The sequence below is a fragment of the Hypanus sabinus genome, chromosome 22 (genome assembly GCF_030144855.1).
Source record: "Hypanus sabinus isolate sHypSab1 chromosome 22, sHypSab1.hap1, whole genome shotgun sequence".
Taxonomy (NCBI): Eukaryota; Metazoa; Chordata; class Chondrichthyes; order Myliobatiformes; family Dasyatidae; genus Hypanus; species Hypanus sabinus.
This window is the reverse complement of record NC_082727.1, coordinates 28,970,608-28,997,536: the sequence shown is the minus strand read 5'-3', so window position 1 is coordinate 28,997,536 and position 26,929 is coordinate 28,970,608. Positions and strand designations below refer to the sequence as shown.

The following is a 26,929-nucleotide window of genomic DNA, read 5'->3' as shown; positions in this document are numbered from 1 at the left end:
AAATTTTTTTTTGTACCAATTAGCATCAATAGGTTCTAATAATGGTTAGAACTTAAAGCTGCCAAGCTCCTTCCAATTAACTGCATGGGTTTGAGAATTTAGAGTACAATTATGAAAATTTAAATTCATCTTTTTTTTATTCCCAACATCCATTTGCACCACACCAAATATATTTAATATATATGGTATATTTTTCTTTCTCCATCTCAGGGGTAATGCTGATAAATATCCATTATTAGATGATATAGATAACACTACCACATCTCTTGCTTCCTGTTAGGATTCCAAACTCCATCTTCCCAGTTCCCATGACTCCACTGAATGAATTCTGATGACAATTTCCACACGTGTATCTGAAAGATCTTCCTGCCCTGAACTTGGCTTCTCCTCCAACAGAGTTTACAGAGTTCTCAACTATGTAGGCTCCATTTCCTTTACTTCTGTGCCCTTGGACATGTTGAAAACATCCTGAAATGATTTCCTCTGCCCACAGCAGAGCCTGGCAAGTACAATGTAGTGAACAGAGTAAAACTGGAGACTTGTTTTTGGATATTTACCTTAGAGAGGAAACTTATGTTGGATCACTTGTCCTTTCAGGGAGCAAACCCAAAAAATCTCAGACACAAAGGGACTTGTGAGTCCTTGTGCAAAACACCCTAAAGGTTAACTTGCAGGTTGAGTTGGGGGCGAGGAAGGCAAATGTAATGTTAGCATTCATTTCAAGAGGTCAAGAATATAACAGCAGGGATGTGATGTTAAGGCTTTATAATGCACTTGGGAGGTCTCACCTTGAGTATTATGAACCGTTTTTGGGCTCCTTATCTAAGAAAAGATGAGCTGGCATTGGAGAGGGTTCAGAGGAGGTTCACAAGGATGATTCCGGGAATGAAAGGGTTATCATACGAGGAACATTTGATGGCTCTGGGTCTGTACTCACTGGAATTTAGAAGGATGAGAGGGGACCTCATTTAAACCTACTGAATGCTGAGAAGGCCAAGACAGAGCAGATATGGAAAGGATGTTTCCCATGGTGGATTAGTCTAAGACACAGCCTCTGGAAAGGAGGTCATCCGTTTAAAACAGAGACGTGGAAAAAGTTCTTTAGCCAGAGGGTGGTGAATTAGTGGTATTTGTTACCACAGACAGCTGTAGAGGCCAGGCTGCTGGGTGTATTTAAGGTGGAGACTTGATTGGTCACAGCATCAAAGGTTACGGGGAGAAGGCTGAGGAGAGGGACTGAGGAGGAGAGAAAAAAGGATCTGACAAGCTTGAATAGTGGATCAGACTCAATGGGCCAAATGGCCTAATTATGCTCCTGTGTCTGATGGTCTCAGTACATTTGGAGGTGTTTATAGTGGCAGTATTTTTCCAGTACCTTGCAATGCCTGCTCTAGATGGTCCAGGTCTTAAGATCATAATAAGTGAGCAGGGATCATTACTGCTCAGTAGATTCAGAATTTTGTACCGAGCCTAAGGTCTTGATCGTCAAATACCTTTTCCTCAATCAATAAAACTCTGAATTGGCATATTGTTGAAAACAATGGTCTGCGTTTACCTATACATGGTTCACCTGACATGAGAACTAGTCCATATTTTCCAATATCGCACAGAGAATCTTTATTGTCAGAGGGCAGTGTGTGCAGCACTTTGCAGTGGGAGATGTTGAACCAAGCACAACCTCAAGAAAAAAGTGTGATTGATTTTTAGCAAGCCTCTGAACATATAGAAGCACAAGTGTTACCTGCATATTGTGCATGCAAATACTATTTCCTTTGCAATCCCCAACTCATATTCCGTTTCCACCAGTACTGATTCCCTTCTCAAAGCACCTTCACATACAACCGCAGGAAGGACTAAACGTGCCCATTTCCCTTTCACGCTGGGGCTACATCAACGTGGAATATCAAATCTGTTTCTGTCTCCGTGGATGCTACCTAGCTTATTGGATTATTTATTTCATTTCCAACTTCCAGCAACTGCTGCTATCTGTATCTCACAATCCTAATGTTTTACTTTTCTTTTTCCTCTGGATTCCTTTTATTTATACCTCCTCCAGAGAGATTAGCTGCCATGAGCAAAACTTGACCATTCTCTCTTTCTGATCATACCAATCTGTATCAAACTCTTGTTCTTTGTCTCCATCTTATCAATGATGTTTATTTTATATTTCCCATTCCTTGTCCTCTTCTCCCATGTATCCATTTTTAATTTTTGTCCCCATTTGTTACACAAAATCTGTAATATTAACTTTATTTTTTTCTCTCTCTTGGGTGCTGTCTGAGTGGGTGAGTTTTTTCAGTAATCTTTGTTTTTAAAAAGCAAAAAGTCGGGCTGGCATTTATAAACAATAAAAAAGTCAGAAAGAATTATAAATGTACATGGGCAAATAATAGCAAGATTTAGACTAATTTTAACATGGAGCTTGAAAGATAGGTCCAAATTTTCACTTCATTGCTCAATTTCACTCTTCATGTAACGAATCCCCCAGATCATACAGAGAATGGTTTCACAAAACAGAGCACTCCTCAAATTCTTGATCCTGAATTATTTTTCATGTGTAAAAAAAGATTGTAGAGGGTGCAACTTATCTTTCAATGATAGCTCAAATGGATGATTTCAAATCTGAAGTCCCTTTTATAGTGCACCCATTCAGGCCAAATCATAGGTATATTTCAAGCAGAGATGGATAGTAGGGCATCAAAGGTTAGGCAGGGGAAAAAAGGAGAATGGGGTTGAGAGGGTAATAAATCAGCCATGATGGTATGGGGGAACAGACTCAACTGGCCGAATGGCCTAATTCTGCTCCTATGTTTTATAGTTTTCTTTAACATTGGTGGAAAATAAAATCTAGTTTGAGTATAGAAATGATCGCCCTTTGCTATCACCCAACTGAAGTTCAACCCCAATAGGCCTTGCAGCAAAGATATAGAAACTCATGTGAAGAGATCACCAGGCAGTGATCAACAATTTCCATTTTGAACAACTTTAATACTCGCTTGTCAAAGGGTACCAAGCCTGATTGTTGGCACCCCTTCCTGCTCTTCCTCACTGATAGCATTCAACGTGAAATGGAGCAGAAGATGGAGCATGCAGACATGGATCACAGTATCTACATCCTCCAGAAAACCCAATTTTTGCTTCATTTTTCCAAAACACGAACAACAAAGGTGCCGAGACTTATTGTGCCATGTCCTGTGATCTACAGTACACAATTGAATCTTATTCTTCTCTCTTACAGGTAAACACTTTAAATTAAAGAAATCAATCTGGTAAAACAAACTGAACAACCTGCCTTTATAATTTTAACTAACACAAACATCCCTTTACCTCAATGAATAGCAGATTACCACATCACTTCTAAAATAGCAACACCCTCCCCACATTCTCCATTGCTCATAACAACAACAAAACAAAAAATCACAAAAAGAAACCAACATTAACCTGATACTTTCCCAGGGGTAACTGATAAACGAGCCAGCCGCTCGTCTCACCAGGAACAAAAGTCATGCAAAATGCCAGGGTCACTATTCAAGGAGCTAAAGTGTTGTTCTGAAATGCAATCATGTGTCACAAATGAAAATGAACAGTACAGGACAAATCCAGTACATGATCTGGCTACCACTAACCTCATTGAAAAGAGAGTTTTTGTCATTGTTCTACTGCACACTTTTATGATGTCAGATCAGGGGACTAATTGCAATTTAGTCAGTAAAAGAAAACCTGGATAATTATAACGTCTGTAACAAAATTCCATTTGAATGCTTTGAAAGGAACAAGTAGGTTCAAGGCACAGATTCTTGCCCTAGATCCACTGTCACAACCCAGGTCTCTGCTGCACAAATGTACTTTGTTACATCATTCCGTCCAGATCTCTCTGCACATAAGATAGCAATGTTCATCCTCTTTGGAAATGGTCCCATTGGAACAGTAGCCAATGACATGGCCCAACACAGCTGTGCTGGTATCAATGATTCACTGTTAGTCTCAAGCATTTTACATTTGTTCAAATATTTGTCATACGTTAAACTCAAAAACAAAGGCTCAACCTGCATTGGTAGATGATACCAATGTGCACATATTCAAACTGAACATACAGTAAAGACCCCACCTTGGCCATTAAACTGTTAATCTAACCGAGCCTATATATAAAACCCAAAACCTACTGATGAAGGCAAAATCTAGTACCAGATATAGACAGGCTTAAGCAAGATACTGCAGTACAGTATTAAATTGCTGACAATTAGGCACAATTTTCTTTAGTCCACTAGTATTCCTATTCCATCATTTAGAAATTTCACCACTATCAGAGGCCAGACTTGATGGCTTTGGGGATTTATTAGAGTTGCTCAATGCCTACATGTACTAAGGGGAATGTTTGAATGGGAAGATGGGTCAGAAATCAGAAACGCACACTTTTTTTTTAAAGAAGTAGCAATAAAGAGATCTCTGTATTTACAAACAGAAAATCAGCAAGTGATTACGAAATGGTAATTTTTAAAGTTTTATTATTTACCTCTGAAAATAGGAGAGAATTATAGCGCAACAGGTGAGAAATTCGATGGACTAAACTTTCAAGCAGCAGGCACCAGCACAGTGAATTGATTGGTCTCCCTCTGGGTGTATGAGTCTCTGAAGAACGATCAGATCCTACAAAATGTCAATACTGCACACAGGACAGAAGGTAAACACTGCAAATTCAATCATCCATAGCAATGGTCAAACACAATGCTCCAGAAGTCAGGACCCGGAGAACAACCACTACAACTCATCCACAGACGTAATGAGGCCTGATACGTACTTCAAGATCCCATTGAATAAAATGCATTTAAAATGTACTTCAACCTTTGGTATAATGCTTAAGCTATGCCCACATGACATATCAAGATGAAATTGTTATCTTGTAAGTATTATATCCGATCTGAAGTGAAAACTTTCACTTATAACCAGCAGGTTCTTCGCAGGGTCACATGGACTTTTAAATAATGCGACACCCTCAAATAAGAAATTGCTCTTATTCCATGGAAGCATGATCAGAAATGGCTCACTTTATTTGGAAACACAAGAGATCCCACAGATGCTGGAAATCCAAAGCAATACATGCAAAACGTTAGCAGAACTCAGCAAGTCAGGCAGCTTCTATAGAAATTAATAAACAGTTGCTGAAGGGTTTTGGCCTGAAATGCCAACTGTTCGTTCACTTTATGTTGGAGCACAGTGTAATATTTAATACTTGCATCTCACTAAACTATACACTTCTTCGAAGTTTGAACCAAATCCTTAACATTTCTCTCCGAAAACTCATTTATGTTATGCTAAGCAGATGTGATAGTGAGCATAGACATAAATAAGTTTATCATTGTGAACAATTATAAATCACTGATCAGACCAACAGAAGTTCTTGGTAATTCTGGCCATCACTTTTGGAAGGATTTCTAGAAGTTATAGAGACAATTTAATAAATAACTTTAAGGATACAGAACTTCTGTGATGTGGAAAGACCAGAATATTTTCTTGCTCTGGAATGTAGTAGGGAGATTCGATAGAGATGTTCAAAAACAAATAAACAATTAGTGGAAGGCTAACAGCAAAATAAGCAAAGGGATTATGAAGAAATAAATCTGCACAGTAGTCATGTTCTGGAACACACTGCCTGAAAAGCTTTAGGAAGCACAATTCATAACAACTTTTACAATGTTAAGTGGGTAAGTAAACTCTCGAAGGAGACCAGTTGCAGCACTACAGGGATAGAAAAGGGGAAAGGTATTCCAACTAGTTGACATGGAAATAATTGACCAAATTGCTTCAGTTTTGCTACGCAATTGTTAATTTTAAAGATTTGCATTCAGGCTTGTGTTAGTTAAAAATACAACCTATTCAATCTTCAGAGCATAAACAGTACAGCACAGGAACAGGCCACTGGGCTCACAATGTTATGCAAGTCGAAAACACCCAAACTCTAATCCCTCCTACCTACACAATGTCCATATCTTCCCAACTTCCTTACATCCATGTGCCTATCCAAACATCTCTTAAAAGCCACTAATGTACTTGCCTCTACCACTGCACCAGGCAGCACATTCCAGGCACCCAACACTCTCTGAGTAAAAAAAACTTACCCCTCATATCCCCCAGCCCGCCTTCAATGCATGCCTTCTGGTATTAGGCATTTAGCCAATGATAATTTAAAACTTACCACTCTGAAAAAAATAGCCAGGGGGGTGATGTTGTGTGAGGGGAGAAGGTGACGGAAAAAGAGAGGAAGAAATTTCTGGTCATAGCTTTCCACAATCAGGTTTCCGTCGCATGCCCACTAAGTAGCCACAATAAAAGCAACTGAAAAGACAAACTAATATAAATAAATGAAAAGACTTGCCCTTTGCCCAGCATCCAATGTCATCCATTCGTTTTAATGCCAACTGCACCAGATTTAACATGACAGCCGAGAAGCAGCCTGACAGCTCAGGATGTCAATTCAGTTCTGTGCGGTGCTGAAGATGTGCTTACTAATGCCAACTTCCTTTTGATCAGCTTCATTTGTTCTCAGATTTAATCATTTCAACAACCATAGTACTGCTTTCTGCAAGGGCCCTAAGCTCTAAAATTCCCTTCCTAAATCACTCCACATTTCTTTACATATTTTAATTATGTTCTTAAAACCTGCGATCAAGCATCTGAACTGATAGTTCACATACTTTCCTAATTTTGCATGATAAAACTGCAAGTCATACAACACATAAACTTGCCTTTCAGCCCATGACAGATAATTCCATTTACCTGTCCATAGCATTTTCTACCATTGTGATTAAAGTGTTCCTTTTTCTCCTTCTTACCCTATTGTCCCTACTGGGGCATAGGCTGCCTGCAGCAACACACCAGAGTCCCCTCTCCTGGCCCAGTCCTTCAAATTTCCCCACAACTGTAGCCAACCCTCAAAGATCCTTCCTCTCCCAGGGATGAGGTCTCTGGAGCCTCTGTAGAACTGGGTTTTGATGGGATGGGGTTGTTATCCCCTTGCCCAATTCTTCTTTTACAACTGGCTTAAGACCATCCCCAGCGGAGTTGATTCAAGTGTTTGGAGCTGCTTAAGTGTTGTGGGAGAACTTACCTCCACCACTGCCTCAGGCCATGTGTTTCAAAATCCATCCACTGGGTGAAAACTTTCACCTAAGGTCCTCACTAAATCTTCTACCTCTTATCTTGTACAACACACTCTTGTTTCAGACATCCACCTTGGGAAACAGATTCTTATGATATACTCTCTCCACTCCTCCCCACAATTTTCTGTGCCCCTCAGCCTCCTATGCTCAAGGAAAAACAAACCAAGCCTATCCAATATCCCTCATAATTGAAATGCTCCAATACAAACAATACCTTGTCGAATCTCCACTGTAATGTCCATAATTTACTATGTTAAATTATATTTATATAGTATCTTTATTGTTGTCAGACTATCACAGATGGAGCTCTGGGATGATTAAACAAATACGATGCTATTTAAACAGCAGGGAAGTTTCACCTCAAGCACCAAATACAAGAATATTCGCACTGAAGCAAGACTGACATCCTGCAAGTTCATGAGTAAGTCAGTCATTACTTGCTGTAACTGATCAACAATAATTCAAACAGAACTGTTTCTCAGGTGAGTTTAAATTAATGCTTTTTACCAAGAAGGCTAAAATGTAGGGATGTTGGTACACTGTTGAGCTCCAAATATGGTAGAACCCTGATTTCAGTTACCAATGGCTAAGTGTAAATGAGGCTCCTGCTGCTTGTCCACTTCCTTTTTCCAACTTTTCTCTAAAGAACGAGTCATTATATTAATTATAAGTTAACTTAACGAATCCTGTGTCTGTCATTATGACTGACAAGCTGGCAACATATATGCTTGTAAAGGAGAAACAATCAGAGGCTATCAATTTCATCTGATGAAGGTGTTGGGAGGGGAAACATGTACGCACTTGCACTCAAATTCCTGAACTTGTTTTTGGAGAATTCTTCAACAACAACTTACCAAGCTAAAATTTAAATGGTGTTTCTTTCCCAAAGACCTTTAAAACATTTTAGCATTCCTCGTCATTATCATTACCTGGATCCTCAATTGTATTCAGTTTTATTTTCCCTCAGAAGAGACTGAACAGAGAGCAGAGAGCAAAACAGTGCCAAAATGAAGATAAATAGCACTAATCCTCATTCGATTGAAACACAACATTTTAGATCATTTGTGTGTAAATTACAAGCTACAATTCACTGTGAGCATATGCGAAAACAGTTACTATCCTGGCCAGTTAATTCTTGAGATCAAACGTCATCAAACAGGTTACAAGACTGAAGTTCTTATAAAAACCGAACACCAGACTCTGAAAAAATGTGCTTGACTCTGACAATTGTTCAATATAAAGGAAGCATCCAGGCAATTAATACCTCAATAATGGGAGCACAAAGACATCATTTCCCAAGAGCCACACAGCTTCCAAAATGACTTACTCACCTGTCAAAGAGTCTGGAGATCTAACACAGAGAATTTTGGCTCTTTAGAACACATAGAATTGGTAACAAAAGCCAAAGGTTTATTTACATAGAATGCCAATAGTTATTCTGAACTAAGCTCACTTAAAACATAGATGCCTGCATATCTACACATGGAGAATCAACGTGGGCAGGTGAATGCTGTATTCATGTTACTTCTTTGGCTTCGAGATGCAGAGCGAATAAATAACAGCCACAAATCAGTTATTTCTTTTGTTGATAATTTACAAAATTAAGTTGATTGTTTTGACTGAACTAGTAAACAGAAAAAAGTGTACATTTTCTGGAAAATATTGGAAGAATATTTTTATGCACAGCAACGAACTCAAAGCTGCAAGTTGAACTAATCATGGGTATACTTTTTGAAATTGGTTCTAGCTATCATCATGCTTTCTGGCCCAACTGCAAATGGGTAACTCCTATTAATGTTTATAATCAGTGTATTGAAGTACTGAGTTCATCCAGTTTCCAAAGATATGGAGCTACATAATGAAGTCATATCTTCTATGAGCAACTGAGACAATTTTTGTACCAAAGACAAAGAAATTTACCTTTATTTAGCATCTTTCACAGCTTTGGGAGAACACAATAGCAAGTATCTTAAATGTGGTCATTTCTCTCAGGAATAAAAACATTGCTGGAAGTCCATATACAACAAAGTCACAGGTCTCATTGGTTGTGCATTAAATGTTGATTAAAATTAAGTACAATTAAATATTTTATATCCACTTGAAAGTGTAATGTTGTTTCAATATTACACCTGAAGAACCATCTCCAACAATCCAACACCTCCACAGTGCCAGCAGAGAGAATTAGAATCACTATCCGAGGTGTGACTTGGATTCACTCAAATTTGCCTTCTGGCACAACAGATCAGCAGTGATTTCATTGGCTCTTCACTCATTCCTGGAACATCTGTACAGTAAAGACGCATACATCAGGATGCTCTTCATCGACTACAGCTCAGCATTCAATACCATCATCTCAGATGGTGATTCTAATTCTCTATGCTGGCACTGTGGAGGTGTTAGATTGTTGGAGGTGGTTCTTCAGGCTTAATATTAGAAGTACCATCACTGACATAGTTTGAAATGAATAACCCATCTCGGTTTTCTACCAAAACACCTGCAGCTTTTCAAGAGCATGTAGGGACGGGCAAAAATACTGGGCAAGAGATTTCAAAAGGACAACAGCTTTCACAGCCTCTCCTAATGTGTCTATAAATGCATAAAAGTTTTTACCCATGGTCGGAGATTAATTGCACACTTACACAATGAAAAGGAAGGTGTAATATGGCCAGTGTACAGTCAGCACTTTGGGAAGTCCACCTCAACAATAATGCTACAGAGCATCTCTGTGTTGCTCTCCCTTTCTTCTATGACATACATACAAACTGCAAGAAGGCACCCTTATCTACATGATAAATTATGCCTTACAAACCTGTCAATTTGGCTAATATTTCTCAATGGAAGGAACCCTACGAAATCTTGTTTAGCCACTTTCCTCCACAAGTCATCAACACTCAAGGAATCTTCCAAGTCTAGCTGCAGGACTTTGGAGTTCTGTCCCAGTCAAAGTTGAAAGTAAATTAACAAAGCACACATATGTAATCACACTGTGGTGAACTACATATACCTGTTTGGACACGCCCCCCCGCTGACTGCTCCTGTGGCTCCTCCCACAGACCCCGGTATAAAGGCAATAGAGGCCTGAGCCCTGCCCTCAGTCTCTAGGATGTAGTATGGCGGTCATCTACTACTTGTTCTTTCTTCCAGTCAATAAAAGCTGATATCTCGCCTCATGTCTCAGAGTTATTGATGGTGCATCACACACACAAATCTGATGATCATTTTCTTGCAGGCATTCACAGTAAATACAAGAAAAAACAGTAGAATCAATAAAAGACCACACCCAACAGGACGGCCAAACAACCAGTGTGCAAAAGACAACAAAATATTAAATAAGTAAGCAATAAATAGAGAACATGACAAAAAGTCCTTGAAAGTGAGTTCATAGGTTGTGGGAACAGCCTGTAATACAACCAGTCAATCTGCTGTCCACCACACATCTATTGAAATTTTTCAGTTTTACATGACATGGCAACCCTTCGCAGACTTCTAAGAAAGTAGAGGTGCTTCTATGCTTTCTTTGTAATGGCACTTATGCGCTGGACCTGGTACAGATCCACTTAAATGATAACACCAGGGAAGTTAGTGTTTCATACCTTCTCCACCACTATAAGGACTGGTTCATGGATCGCCGATTTCCTCCTCCTGAAGTCAATAATCAGCTCATTGGTCTTGCTGATATTGAGTGAGATGTTGTTGTTGTGGCACCACTCAACCAGATATTCAATCTCCCGCCTATATACTGATTTGTCACCTCTTTTGATTTGGCCAACAACACGGGTTTTGTCAGTAAACTTAAGTAAGGCATTCAAGCTATGCTTAGCCTCAAAGTCTTAAGTATAATGCAGGTAGAGCTCTCAGGGGCTAGGGGAGTTTGAGAAGGTTCCTCCATATTTTGACAGTTAAAGGCAAGTAAAAGGCATTGAGATAATCTGTGAGCAAACACGTTGTCATCTATGTCTTGGTTTCACTTTGTAGGAGGGAATAGGGTTCAAGCTCTGCCATGGCTATTGAGCACCCTTCCATGATTCAAGTTTGGTCTGGAATTGCCACTTCACATGTCAGGTGGCTTTCTGGTGATTGTACCTGGACCTCTTGTATTTTACTTGGTTGCCAGACTTGAACACCACTGATCTGGCCCTCAGCAGATTGAGGATCTCATGGTTCATCCAGGGTTTCTGGTTCTGGAAAAGACCGAATTATTCTGTGGAGTACTCTCATCTACGGTTGTTTTCATGTCATCTGTGATAACTGTGGCATATTTGTTCAGATCCTCTGATGAGTACTTGAACACGGCCCAGTCCACTGACTCGAAGCAATCCCATAGCCACTCCTCTGCCTCCTGTGACCATCTCTTTGTTGCCCTTATTCCTGGAGCCTTTCTCTTTAGCCCTTGTCCGTATTCAAGAAGGATAGCCAAATGATTTGATTTCCTAAAGTGTGGTCTAGGCATTTCTAATTATAGAACAGTCATAATGGATAATCTGCAGATCCCCATGCAAGGTTTCTCCTCACTAACACCGATACAAAAGCTAGACTCTGTAAATACAGATGAGCTTCGGTACTTTGTGATCACAGATGGTTTTGATTGCCTCTAGCCTTTACATGTCTACTCTGACCCATCCCCTCCTCCTTCAGAACCAGTCTTCAAAGAGAGATGCTCAGAGGGATACTCAAAGCAGGTCATCGTAAGCACACACAAGGGAAGTCAACTCAGCAATTTTAAAAATACCCTAGTGTTAGAAACACATCAAGCAAAGGAACCGAGTGGAACAGCTGAATGTGACACGCCACATAGCTGCCCACTCCCCCCCTTAATGGTTCAAAATAAAGACAATCTGACGCAGATGGTAACTGAGCTTCCGAGTGCAATATCACAATCAAATTGTACAGATGCTCTGCTTGTGCCAGGAGACTGGGCACTAACCACACTTTCCACTCTGTCCGCTTTATTAGGTACCTCCTGTACCTTTTATTGTGGCTACTGACCATATGTTTGTGGTCTTCTGCTACTGTAGCACATCCACTTCGAGGTTCAATGTGTTGTGCTCTACTTCACACCGCTCTTGTAATACGTGATTATTTGAGTTATTGTTGCCTTCCTGTCATCTTGAACCAGTCTAACCATTCTCCTCTGACCTCTCTCATTAACAAGGTGCTTTCACCCACAGAACCGCCGCCCACTGGATGTTTTTATTTCTTGCACCATTCCGTGTAAACCCTAGACTCTGTTGCATGAAAATCCCAGGAAACCAGCAGTTTCTGAGATATTCAAATTACCCCGTCTGGCACCAAAGTGACTTCGATCACACTTCTTCCCCATTCTGCTGTTTGGTCTAAACAGTTGAACCTCTCAATGATGCCTGCATCTTTTTATGCATTGAGTTGCTGATTAGATGTTTGTATTACTAGATACACCTGTACCCGTGCATTAAATTGGCCACTGTGTGTAGCTTTTCTAGTCTCAAGATCCCATTGCACAGCTTACATTCAGAAGGAAAAGATAAACCTACACATCATATAGTGCCTTTCACAGCCACAGCACATCCCAACTAACTTTACAACAAGTATTTTGAAGTATTATAACTACAGTACCTGAAAAATCAGGCTTAATTTGCAAAGGGCTAAGAAACCAATACACTGAAAAACTGTTTCACTGATGTTAATTGAGTTATAAATATTGACCCCTTGCCATTCCTCTTCAGATGATACAAAAATTGTTTATTCTCCTGATCGCATAGGAGCAGAAGCTGACAAATTCGCATGCCTCATCCAAAAGTGAAAACTGCCAATCATAAACATAGAGATTCTGCCAACATGGAAATCCCGAGTAACATCTGACCAGAACTTTGTGACATCTATATCGGCATGGAAATTTTAAATGTTCTCAGTTGCACAGCAAATTTCAGAGATGAGATGGATTGTTGCCATGGCTCCTCAAAAGCCTAGCTTACATTTTCAGGTCCTTTCCTTTCCATCCCCACTCCCCAACACCCCCCCCCCCCACATCCTCAAGACCCCAAGGCTATAGTTTGCAAAACCACAGGATCTCTCACTGAATCTCTCGCTGAATCTCTCGCTGAAAGACAGCATTTCATGTAATGCAACAGCATATCACAAAGCAACTTCTGAGCTTTAGTACTTAAATATGTTCATCATTTGGGATTAATGATTACTTGTTTCAACTGCATTGTTTTGTAGGTTTAAAGATGACTGATGAGACCAACACAGGAACAAAAGATCCCTCCACAGAGCGGGCAGGAAGTACTTGAGGGAATGTGTGGATGGACAGTTTGTGAGATGGTTCACTCCTTCCACCGCTCACATGGGGCCTCTCTGTGCTCCCAATGCATCAAGTTGAGATCCTCAATCTCATCACAAAGATCCCTCTCCACCTTGAGCAGCCATGGGCCATGGATTGCCAAGAGTTGGTGGCAATGTTCTCCTTTTTTAACCCCCAAGAAGCGTTTGAGGACACACTTTAATCTTTGTCTCGGTTCACCTAATGATCTCACTCCATGAATGCACAGAAAATAGTGTTTGTTTCAAGTTTATAATATCTATCAGGAAAATGATGTGCAAAATACACCCTCTACGGAATCAACTCAGTGCAACTGGAGCCTCAATGTGGCAAGTGCTGGCTGGGAGGAGTACATGAACACTGGTTCACTTATTCTACCAATGTATTTGAAGATTTGTGCATATTTCACAAATCAGAGTTCCTCAATCTAATGAAAGTAAATGTAGAGAGCTATGAGCTAGTTAAAACAATATCTGAGCTCATAAGTTACTGTGTGAAATAGTTCTTGTAATGCAAACATGCACAATTTCAAATCTGTCCAGGTGATATATCAATTGAAATAATAAGCTGCTCCAATGTTTTTTTGGAATAAGGAATATTGGCCAGAGCACATAGAACTTCCTGCTTCTCATTGAGTAACATCGTTACATGATCTCATGCATCACAGACGACCTAAGCTTACAATCTCAGTAATAAATTACACTGACATGTTCTAACTGGAAATACTCAAATGGGACAGTAAGTAAATATAAACTGTATACATTATAAAATAAATATGAAAATGTTTGTTTGAAATTATATTTTATGGCAAAAGATAGCTATCTGGCAGCTATGTATATACTCCAATCATTTTTATTCTCTTACATATGAAATGTATTTCATTTTTGTACAATTTGAAATAATGTTGTCAATACTATCAAGATGACTTTAATGATTGCTGAAGCTCTCCAACCATTTAAGATGCAAATAAGTGTTCATTCACTTGTAGAATTAACATCTTCATATATTTATTGCAAAATAGAAAAAAGAATTGTATCCAAAACAACACATTAACACAAGATTCAGATTACACTACTAACCTGCTAGCAACCCACAATGATGCTATTACAGCTTATTTGCATATCCTACCAATGAATAGATCTCTTACTTACAAGAATGGATATTTCATTGCCTTTTTATTGGTTTATTATTCTCTTGTCCCTGAAATCTGCATATCTTTTTCAATATTAACAGCAATACAAATGTGAAATCATCTCAATCTTGCAAATTTCCTCCTAGATATGCATGAAAGACCGCTTTGGCCATATATTACGTGTAACAGTAGCTGTGTCAGATAACAATAACAACACGTTGCCTTCTGTCAGCCTTATGCAAAATCTCTTTCCATTTCCCAAAGAAACCAACAAATGAAGTGTGCTCTCTTTTTTTTAAAAAAAAAGCATAGTCACTCTTGCCATGCAGAAAATCTGTGTGGCAATATTGAGATAATGTTTGCGTCTGAGGGATGAGGGATAAAATCTGTATAACTGTCTGGTTGGAGGTACAGAAGTCTGAAGACTCACATTCAGTGGTTTTTCACCTCTGTCATCAGATTTCCAAATGATCCATGAACACCTCCTCATCATTCCTTTTTTTTGCACTATTTATTCTGTAATTATTCTGCATTTATTCTTTATGTTTTTGCACTGTTACTACTGCCACAAAATAATAGATTTCACATCGTACAAGAGAGTGATAATAAACCTGATTCTGATACTGAAAACAACAGTTAAGACAAGGAAGTCTCCGGTATGGGTCTTGAACTCACAGCGCTATGATTTGGAGACAAGCAAATTATTATGTTTGGCACCACTCAACAAAATTACCTCAACAAAAGTCATCAACATTGGAAAGAGATCATAAGACACAGGAGCAGAATTATGTCATTTGGGCCATCAAGTCTGCTCTGCCATCAATCCTGGCTGGTTTATTTCCCTTTCAATCCCATTCTCTGTAAACTTTGACAGCCTTACTAATCAATAACCTATCAACTTCCACTTAGATATGCCCAATGACTTGGCTTCCACAACATCATTCCACAGATTCACCACACTCTGGCTAAAGAAATTCCTTTTCATCTCTGTTCTAAAGGGATGCCCTTATACCTCTTGGTCCTAAACTCCCCCACCATTGAAAGCATCCATTCCACATTCACTATCTAGACCTTTCAATGAGTTCCTTTCTCTAAACTCCAGGGAGTACAGGCTCAAAGCCATTAAAAACTCCTCATATTAGCACAGGGGTTCCCAATATTTTTAATGCCATGGACCCCTACCGTTAACCGAGGAGTCCATGGACCCCAGGTTGGGAGTCCCTGCATTCCTGGGATCATCCTTATGAACCCCTCTGGGCCCTCTCCGATGCTGGAAAGAAGGTGTAGGACTGGAACAACTCAATCCCAAACATTCATTTCCTCAGCCGCCTGTAGAAGGATTGCAGCATGTGGACCAAACATAAGCTGTACTAGAGGAACTCTCCCAAACTTCTTCAAAAGCATCAAAATTCCCAGCGGCCATCATCTAGGATAATCAGTACTAATGTGTTAATACTACCACACAGTACTAGTTTGAAATATAATTGGTATTCCTTCATGATTTCTACAGATAAATCCTTCCTTCGCCCAACATCACTGCATACCTCTAAAGTTGTAAGTAGGGATGAAGTGGTTGAAGGTAATTTGGGATAGGCAAGTAAAGCTGGCAATGCCAGCAACATCCTTGTTGCATATATGAGTATTTTATTCCAAAGTAATAGGCTACGTATAGAATTTTGCACAAATAAAGAGACATGATTTAACATGAGGGTGACAGGAAACAACAGCTTGTCAATAGTACTCAGTTCTTTACCTTAAGTGAGTAGCATATTCCATTCACAATCACAGTCATATTTACACTACTATGACACACACTTAGTGTTACTGGTGAAAAAAGGTGCTGCTTTTAATAACAAATAGAAAAATCATCATGACTCTTTCAGATTCTAATTGCATTCAGCCATAGAGAACAGTGTCACTTTAAAAAAATCAGCAACTATAAAATTGTGTTTGTACACACATACTTCTGATGAAAGGTCACAAACCTGCAAAGTCAATTCAATTTCTCTCCCTCCCAGTCATTGGCTGACCAGAGAATTTCAGGATTTTATATTCTTATTTCAGATACCCATTTGTTTAGGCATCAGGAGCAGAAAGCTTGCAGAAAATAGAGATACATAGATTTTTTATCATATATAAGCACAACTCAATGAAGTTTTCTTTCTCAGATTTGCTTTGGGCATTAACATTTAATCTCCAACTTCGGTAGTGGAAGCTGGTTTGAAAATGTTTACTCCATAAAATTTTTTCCTAACTTTTCAATATTCGTCAAAAATAATGAAACTGTCGTTAATTCATAATTCCATATCCATGGCAAGTGATGTAAAAACTGATTGCCCGGTTATTCACGAATCCTAAACCACAAGCAGGTATATGAAAACTGTCCACGCAAACGAACGCCCATACAAGGAAAATTAACATACATCCAACGGGTAAGACGCTCAATTTAAACATATTGAATTCCACTAGGTTAAAAGATCCCATAACCAGAGAGGTTGACGCTGCGTGGAACCAGTTCTTTTTCAGCTTGTAGTCTATTTCTTGACGATAATATAATTTACAATCAGTGGCAAACCAGTCCACGGAACTTGACGCACAGCTTTAGTAAAATCTATCTGTCGTACCTTAGTAGAAAGCAACAGTGTAAAGAGGGAATAAAACTTTCTGAGATGAAATTTAGTACAAAACAAACGAGCCGTGCCATGAAATACTTTCAATATTTTCACTGTCAGATTTGCAATATCGCTGTGGGGCAGTGTAGGACATACATCAATCCTTTAAAGTGGGTCGATGAGATTAAAAATATCTAAAACTGAGCGAATTTTAGCAGGGTGGGAGGCGTGGAATGAAAGGACGGATTCTACTAAAGAGCGATATTAATCTACTCATTCTGGAGGCGTCTCTTATGGGTAGGCTGTTGATCTGGCGACAGGATTGCGCAAATCCAATGCTGCACACCTGGATTTCGAGCTAACTCCCCTTCCAGGAAATGCTGAAAACCTGTTGATTCTGAGACTACATTCGCTTAAAATATGCGCGCTGCACAGCCATCCACTTCCAAACAAGGTGGGTCAGAAAAGAATAAGGATTTAAATGTGACCAGAAATAAATTCTTATGCATCTGTGTTTAGGAGAGGAACGCACTGCAGACCAAGGGAACTTGTTACATTGGCCGCAATAAACCAGGACACTTCTTGCAATCTAAAAAAAGTCAGTGGAAACTAAGTTTTAGGATAATTTTGATTTTGCACGGTTTATACATTTACCGGAGACAGGAGTTAACTACATACAGAAGAAACAAACTATATAGGCGCCACTGCGGAGACGGGTGCAAATGGTCAGAAACAAGAAGAAATGGATTTATAGGGATCAACGGCCCTTTCTCACCTGTTCGGGGAGTCCGTCCGTGTCTCCGGTAGGGGAGGAGGCCATGTTTCTGCTCTTCAGGCTCAACCCAGTCGCCTCTCACTCGTTTCACTTCCAAAGAGTATGTAAATATTTGACAGGAGAAGAGGCCTGGCGGGTGAAGACGGGAGATTATTCGGAACACGACAAAGTCGTGCGCTGAGGTTTTAGAGAGGCGGCAGCTCGTCCCGTTGTGAGTAGACCAGCAGGACATGCACTGCAGGTAGCAACAGAGTGGTGCCTCCTCCCCTGCCACAGTAATGGAAATTCATAGACTAGATGGCAGCAAAGTGTTGAGTGTAGGCGAGTTTCCAGCACACGTTGGGCGCTCTGGATCGAACCAAATCCAATTCCCCGGGGAATCCCGAATACTATTACTACTACTAAACAACGCGGCGACTACTGACTGAAGACGATACGGGTAAAGAATCAGTAGTTGTTGCAGAGTGGGAACAGCAGTCTTTTGTAATCGAGCACAAACGGCTATGATTCCAATATGGATTGAAATACATTACTGTGTTTATATCCAATTCTAAACGGAGAGAGAGCGCAACCTAATTTAAATCAAACTTTATATTTTCTGTTTCAGTTGTAGTCTCGTGTTTAAAAATGAATTGAACCTGCCGTTTAAATTTAGCAAAATGGTTCTAGGCAAGTTTGTTTCCTATATGGTGACCAACTTATTCCCCGAACCCAGTTCACCTTTCACCTGTTGCTGAACTTTTCGTCCAACTTTTGTCCTGGTTGTAGAAGCAACTTGATCATCTTGCATCAACGGATCTAAATAAAATGCCAGGCCGGCTGCCTTTCATCAGTCTTTGCCGACAGTAGTTTAAAAGGTTAAACTTAACGTATTAATTGAGTAGTTGCAGGTAATCAGAGATTCCTATGTGGATAAGGACGACAAATATTTGTAAATAAAATAGACATTTTTCACATGCTGTATACGGGAACTTTAACTTTATTGGCAGAACAGAAATCAAAATTCTTGTGTTTTTTTAAGGAGCTCTATAGCTTCCTTGTTTACCTGCTAAGCCTGCAATTGTGTTTTGCTCTCACACAGGAGAATGGCTGCGAAAGGGGCAATTAGGCGGCAGTGTGACGTCACGGGAAGGCAGCGAGACACAAGGTGGAATGTTAAATTAACCCATCATTTGAACAAAGTTTAACCAAATTTAATACACGAGATAAATAATTCTTTGGATACTAAACTAATTATTTAGATAATAAGAGAACAAGAAATCTGTTGCATTATGCGAGAACTCGTTAGTTTTGGTTTGCCTAGGAATTTAGCATCTACTTGAATGCCACTAGTTTGAAAAATCTCCTTAATGAGGAACTGAAACCTCAAATGCATAAATCGCGAGGCATCAGGGAGGGAGGAAAATTACTAAGGGTTTTGCTCACCTTTAGAGTACTGCAGCTCACCAACTTTTCGGAGAGGTGACTTAGGAAATCCGACTTTATTCTTAACACTCCCATAACTTTTTGAAATTTTTTAAGACAGGGAAGAGAGTTATAGAAATAGAAACATCTTCAAGAGTTATGGAAAAGGTAAAACCTAGTTCATTCAAAGGACAACCAGTCTTCAAAAGAAAACTTATAGTCACCACTGTCTGTTAAAAACACAGGTGTAGAATCATGCCAGAAGGCCACTTTCCGAATTTTGCATTGGTAAATGGCAAGGCAATCATTTGGACTGATACTTGTAAAATGATTTATCAAACAAAATAACATTCATTGATAATTTAAATCCATCAAAACAGGCAGCTGAATGTGGGACATTCAGATTCTATAGCATTGTAATGACACGGAGAAGACGGATACATGTTCATATTACTTAACCCTCACTGAAATTATTAAGGACGTAAGGAAAAAATAGTTAATGGAATGGTTCCCAGGAACTGAACCCTTGTGTAACCCAGAGATAGGATATCTGGTTGAGTGGTGCTGAAACAGAATCCCTCAACCAATGTCAACAAAATTTGCTGATTGTAGACTTCAGGGAGGGAAGGAGGGTAAAAATGTGCAAGCCTACACAGGGGGATTGGAGGGGGAGAATCAGCAGCTTTAAATTCCTAGCCATTCACCTGTCAGATGACCTGTCCTGGGACAAGTACATAGATTCAATCAAAAGGGAAGCCCACCAGCACCTTTATTTTCTTTGGTGGTTAGGGAGGTTTGGCTTGTCATAAAATACTCTAGCAAACTTCTACAAATATACTTTTGAAAGTATCCATCTCAGGAAAGTATCTATATAATCTATAAGAGATGTATTTCAAGGAAGGCAACATCTATCATCAAAGACCCCCATTATCTGGGCCACAACATCTTTAATTACTAATGGACAGGAGATACAAAAGCCTGAAGTCCCACACCAGATGTTTCAAGAACAACTACTTCCCCTCGACCATTCAGTTCATAAAGCAATCAGCAAAACCCTAATCACCACAATTGAGGAACACTGATTACACTAAAATTAACTTTTTATTGTTCGATTAGTACTTTCTTGTAAAAATTGTGTAATATTTTTCTTTCTTGTGAACCCTGATTAAATGATTCTATATGTCCGTGATGTTGCTACAAGTAAGTTTTCAATAGTACATGTGCATGCATGTACTTGTGCAAATGATAGTAAACTTGACTTTCACTGCCTGTAATTGGCATATGATCAACAATAAGAGGGAATGACTGCTTATGATGCAGATTTAGGGATCCAGAAACTATTATCTCAGGAACATCAGATTCTGAACTTGTCCAATAGACTTGAAGTTCTTATATGTGTGGACATTAGACAGAGGACAAGCAAAGTAGGCACAGCAGCATAATATAAGAAGCCATTCAAGTGAAATGGCTTCAAGATAAATGAAAGATGGTTGCAGCAGAAGACAATGTTGCTGGTGAATAGTCAATGTGGTCTGCATTCAGGGGCATATGTCTTGAAGGCTATGCTGTTTGACCAATGCCAGGGTGAAGAATGATACCTCATGCTGGAGAGGAACATGGAGTGAATTAGATAGTACGTATGAAGACCATGCCTACTGTATCCTATCAACACAGGCCAAAGAAAAAGTTCCTGCCGATATTTGGAACTAAATGTATAAAAAGAAGCACTAAAGATATTAATCTCTGCATTATTACCTGATCCAATTGCAAGTAGGGTTAATAGGACTAGGGATATTGGTGTGGGGGAACTGGGTTTTGATCTGCGAGACTCTGCCATTAGTATTGGGAAATGGAGCTGATCCATTGGGACAGACCATATCTGAACCAAGCTGGGACTAAACTTCTGGATGTCAACAGGGCTTTAAACTAAATGTGGAATGGAATGTGAGGTTGGTGGAGAGCAATCTAGAATGAGAAAGAGAAAAAAAAATGAAGTATAGCATGAAAAGATTGGGAATAATGATAACCAATTTGGAAGGAAGTAACAGTGAGTTTAAACAAAAGTACACCAATAAATGGGGTCTGGGTAAGTTAAGGACTAATAAGCTTCAATATTTTAATGCAGAAAACATTTGTATTAAGTTGGATGAATTAATAGTGCAATGGATGTAAAAAAAAATAGAATATGACTGCGTTCATCAAAACTGCCAGCTGAATATCCAATGATATTCAATATTTAGGTAGGACAGACACAAAAGACAAAGAGGTGGGGTGCCAATATTCAAGGATTAAAGCTGAGTAATGGTAATAAAGGTCCAGGTGGAGCTGAGGTGCACGAAGGGACAGGAAAATTTTGGCAGAAGTTGTCTATGCATCGCCAAAAGGTCAAGTAATTCTGGGAATGGCATCAAGCAGGAAGTCACAGATGCAAATTAAAAGGGTATCTGGATGTCCTTGTACATTAATCTTTGAAAGCAAAATTATAAGTGTAGCAAGCAGTTAAAAAAGGCAAATGGTTCGTTGGCTTTCATTGGAAGAGGTTCTAGAAAGGAGGATTTCTTGCTACAATTAAACAGGGAATTGGTCAGGCCAAACCTAGAAGTGTGCATAGTTTTGGTTTGTTTACCAAAGAAAGGTAAAGCTTGTTGTGGAGAAAATATCTCTAAGGTTCAATAGTCTGATTCCTGGGATTGCAGTTTTATTGCTTATGAACAGTTTGACTTTGCTAGTCCTGTATTTACTAGAGGTTAAAAGATAGAGGATATCATTGAAATATACAAAATCCTGGCATTGCTTCCCCTGAGAATAACAGTCTTAGGATACAGGGCAAGGCATTTAGCACTGAGGTTTGGAATCCTCTTCCACAGAATGTAGTGGAGACCAGGTTTCTGACTATGTTTAAGAAATAGTAATACAGATTTGTAGACACAAAAGTCCCACCATGACACATACCATCTTAAATACATCCTTCTCTGGCCAATTCTAATCTAATCCTGATTTATATCTCTGTCCAGAAAATTTATGTCACCCTTTTGGTGTACATTTACCACCTCTATTTACTCAATCACTATCTCTGTGTTAAATTCTCTGGTTCCCAAAATATTGCACCTACCCAACCAAACAAAGTGGTGTATGTCATGATTACTCTAAGCTTTTTTTGGAATAGTATAGAAAGCAGAAGACAGAAATGGAGATGGAATGGGAATGCAAAATTAACACAGGATCAGAAACTTGGTGTTACACTTGAGGGTAATTGGAGTGGTTCAACAGAACCTTAGGAAATGGAGGGGCACTGCAGTACCAAATAGATGCCAAGATTTGTTATGAGATTCTGCATGTTACACAATAATGAGCAAACAGTTCCCAGATGAGAAGCAGAAGTACAAGGAGGAAGAAAAAGAAGGGACGCTGCAGGTCATACAACCCCTTTTGTCCAGGCCCCTCTTGCACAAGTAATTCCTGACAGCTTCTAGTAACCTCATTCTCAGTACCCCCAGTCACTAACTTGCCCACCCTCTTTGTCACTATGCAATACGTTTGTTGCAATGAGCAACTGAAGCGAACCCAAGTGCAGGACACAGGCATGGAGACTGAGTCTGGATGTTTTACACGGGCATAAACGCCAAACAGCAAGCAGGAGGGATCTTAATATGGAGCCCTGATATGGAACCTTGACCCAGAGCTTTTGACTCAAAGACTTGACACAGAATCTCACAGGTAACCCTTGAAACTGGAGCTAAACTTAGAACAAACAGTTCTAAGCAATCAGGAAATGCAGTTTACCCACAGGTAAAAAGACCAACAAACTGGTGACTTGTGATTGTGACGCAGACGTGCTTATACTGAGTCTTTGATGGAAACCAGGTGTGCCATCATTAAAGAGAATTGGAAGCAATTGGGGAAATTAATAATCGGGACCATGGCACAATCAAGGAAAATTAGGAGCAAGATAGGGAATTAACAATCAGGACCTTGACAACATTGTACTTTTGCCCATAGTGATGCCCATAAAGTCATCACAAGCAGCACACTAAAACCCATTTCTATGGATTAACTGATGCCTCAATAAATGCAAAATAATCATCCTTGCATTTTTCCTCACACCCCTTCTCTGTATCTTTCTCTGTTTCTATAAGGGTTTATATAAGGTGCTACCCTCATGGCTACCGCATGGTTGTTGGAAGGTTTTTGGAGCAAATTAATGGGAAACAATCTAGAGCAACTCTGTGCCAAGAAAGCCCAGTAAATCAACAGTACCATCTTGCTCTGGCAAGAACAGTCACTAGTCTAATATGGTTACCCCAGTGTAGAGGGGATCACAATGTGAGTAGTGTATGCCAAGTATTAAATTGTAAGTACAATTGGAGTTTTATTTCTTATTAAAAGGACAGATGTCATTGGACATGAAAGAAAGGTTAGCAGGAATACAGGAGTGCATCAGAGTGTGAATAAGAGAATAATCCCTTTGGAATGCTGAAATGGGAGGGGAAGGCTCTGGGTCTTCTGGTGATTCTGTCAGTGGAAAGAGTTTTTAATGCTTTGTATAAATCTTAAATAATTTGTCCAAAGCACATAATTTGTTTAAGTATTGCGTACTTTGTACCAAGGAGAATAATTTCAGGTCTCCATTTTTTATATGGGTTAAAACAGGATGTCAAATAAATTAGAAAGAGGAGTAACATGATCAGCAGGAAAAGAATGCTCTAATCTTCAATTAGAGTATAATTGATATTTTACTCAACACCAAATTTCTGTACAAATCCTATCCCGCTGAATCCCTTAATATTTGGAAACCTACCAACCTCTCTTTTGTATCTAAATCAGTAATAAGCCTACAAAGCTCCCATGTGTAGACACCTTTTTGGGAGCCATTTCAATAAATCTTTTTTGTATCCTCACAAGTTCAAGTTTATTGTCATCTGACTTCACATGCGCACAACTAAATGAAACATTCCTCAGGACCACAGTGCACACATACAATATATATTATACATAGCACATAAACCAAAAGATTATATGATAAATAAGATAATGAAATGTAATTCAAATTATGTTCTAACTGGAGGACCACAATCTATGCAGATTGGAAATAACATCTTCACTTCGCTGACAATTAACACTGACTTTCCACAGGGATGCGTGCTTAGTCCACTGCTCTATTCTCTCTACACTCATGACTGTGTGGCTAGGCACAGCTCAAACAGCATCTATAAATTTGCTAATGATACAACCCTTGTTGGCAGAATTTCAGATGGTGACAAAAGGGCGTACAGGAGCCAGATATACCAGTTCATTGAGTGGTGTCGCAGCAACAACTTTGCACTTAATGTCAGCAGACCAAACAGCTGATTGTGGACTTCAGGAAGGGTAAGACGAGGGAACACAAACCAATCCTCATAGAGGGATCAGAATTGGAGAAATATTGATGCAGATATAAAGAAGGCAAAACAGCGCTATATTTTGTTTGATGACTAAAACACTTGAACAAATAGACTATAGAGTATAGAGAGCCATTCTGACTGGCTGCATCACCGTCTGGAATGGGGGGAGGGGGCACTACTGGACAGGATCAAAAAAAGTTGCAGATACTTGTAAAATTAGTCAGTTCTGTCATGGCTACCAGCCACTATAGTATCCAAGACACCTTCAAGTATCGGCACCTAAAGAAGGCTGCATCCATCATTAAGGATCCCCACCACAAAGGATGGGCCCTCTTCTCATTGTTATAATCAGGAAGGAGGTACAGAAGCCTGAAGGCACACACTGAGTGATTCAGGAACAGCTGCTTCCCCTCTGCCATCGAATTTCTAAATGGGCATTGACCCCATGAACACTATCTCACTACTTTTTTATTTCTGTTATTTTGTACTACTTATTTTAACTTAACTATTTTATATATTTAATGTAACCCTCTCTTTTCTCTATATTTATTTAACATGTATTTCATTGTACTGCTGTTATAACATTAACAAATTTCACAACATATGCTGATGATACTAAATCTGATTCTGATTTTGATGCATTAAGTAAAGTGCAGCACAGGTAAACTGTAAACAGCTCACTGTCTCATGACGAGACCTTGGTAGTGGCCGGGTATTCATCTGTCTCACACCCTGAGGCAAGAAGCTCTTACCTATTCTGGCAGTACTAGTCCTGATGTTTCTCTACTTCCTTCCTGATGGTCGTGGGTCAAAGAAATTGTGGGATGGGTGGTAGGAATCCTCAACAATGCTTTGGGCCCTTTGTCTACAATATTCCTGGTAAATGGCACAAATAGGGTGGGGAGGGGGGAAGGAGGGAGACTCCGATTATCTTCTTGGCAGTTTTTCCTGTGCTCTCTGGAGTCTTGAAGCTTTTGTACCACACAATGATGCAGCTGGACAGGGTGCACTCAATGGTGCTCCTGTAGAAATTTGTTAGAATGGGGGCAGGGAGCCTTGTACACCTCAGTCTCCTCAGAAAGTGTAGACACTGCTGTGCTTTCTTGACTCGTGAGGAGCTGTTGTGGGCCCAGGTTAGATCATCTGTTCTGTGCACACCAAGGTACTTTGTGCTCCTCTCTCTTTTCATGGCAGAGTCATTGACATGCAATGGAGAGTGGTCAACCTGTGGCTTCATTAAGTCCATTATCATCTTTATTTGTCTTGTCCACGTTGAGACTCAGGTTGTTGTTCTTGCACCATTTGATAAGCCTCTCTACTTCCTCTCTGTATGCCGACTCACCATTATTGCTGATGAGGCCAACTACGGTCATATTATTAGTAATGATGAAGTTTGAGCTGAATCTGGTAATGCTGGGTCAAAATCATGAAATTCCCTCCCTAACAGCACTGTGAGTGTACCTACACCTCAGGGACTGCAGCGGTTCAAGAAGGCAGCTCATCAGCACCTTCTCAAGGTCAACTAGGGATGGGCAATAAAAGCTGGCTTAGTTAGAACATAGAACATCGAAAACCTACAGCACAGTACAGGCCCTTCGGCCCACAAAGCTGTGCCGAACATGTCCTTACCTTAAAAATTACCTAAGGTTACCTAGCTAGTGATGCCCATATCCCATAAATGAATAAATTTTAAAAAGTCACGAGTCGTCAGTGTGAATAGCAGCAGACTGAGCATCCAGCCCTGGGGGACACTCGTACTCAGCAGCAAGGCGCTTGAGATGTTGTTGCCAACTTGGACTGACTGGGGTCTTTTTGTCAAGATCCAGTTACAGGAAAGGGTGTAGGGTCCCAGTAAGGGCAGTTTACCCACAAGCCTCTGAGGGATGATCATATTAAACGTTGAGCTGAAGTCAGTGAACAACATCCTGGTGTACAAGGAATCACTTTCTAGGTCTGACAGTACCGATGCTATGGCATCATCAGAGGACCAGTTTGAGCAGTAGGCAAACTGGAAAGAGTCCAATGCAGCTGGAAGGTGGAATTTTATATGATCCATTACCAGCCACTCAAAGCAGTTCATGATTGTTGAAGTCAGTGCCACTGGTCAGTAATCATCTAGGCCAGTTACTGTTGCTCTTTTGGGCACTGTGCAATGCGCCTACAACCATCG

The 26,929-nt window shown here is 39.8% G+C and overlaps 2 protein-coding genes across 4 annotated transcripts in view; one reads left to right on the top strand and one right to left on the bottom strand.

The window, feature by feature from the left end:
• Window positions 1-18,251, bottom strand: part of ank3b (ankyrin 3b) — a 615,939-nt gene extending 597,688 nt beyond the window's left edge. Inside the window, exon 1 of one of the 2 annotated variants that reach the window (XM_059947390.1) lies at window positions 17,975-18,251. In XM_059947390.1, the coding sequence (XP_059803373.1) occupies window positions 17,975-18,019 (45 nt within the window). In that variant the 5' untranslated portion in view covers window positions 18,020-18,251. Of the gene's footprint in view, window positions 1-3,441; window positions 3,523-17,974 lie in introns of those variants that run through there. The other variant, XM_059947385.1, reaches the window with a different exon arrangement.
• Window positions 17,330-26,929, top strand: part of cdk1 (cyclin dependent kinase 1) — a 66,584-nt gene continuing 56,984 nt past the window's right edge. Inside the window, exons 1-2 of one of the 2 annotated variants that reach the window (XM_059947399.1) lie at window positions 17,330-17,653; window positions 19,056-19,121. The gene's annotated coding sequence lies outside the window, so the exon portion shown is untranslated. The remainder of the gene's footprint in view (window positions 17,654-19,055; window positions 19,122-26,929) is intronic. The other variant, XM_059947400.1, reaches the window with a different exon arrangement.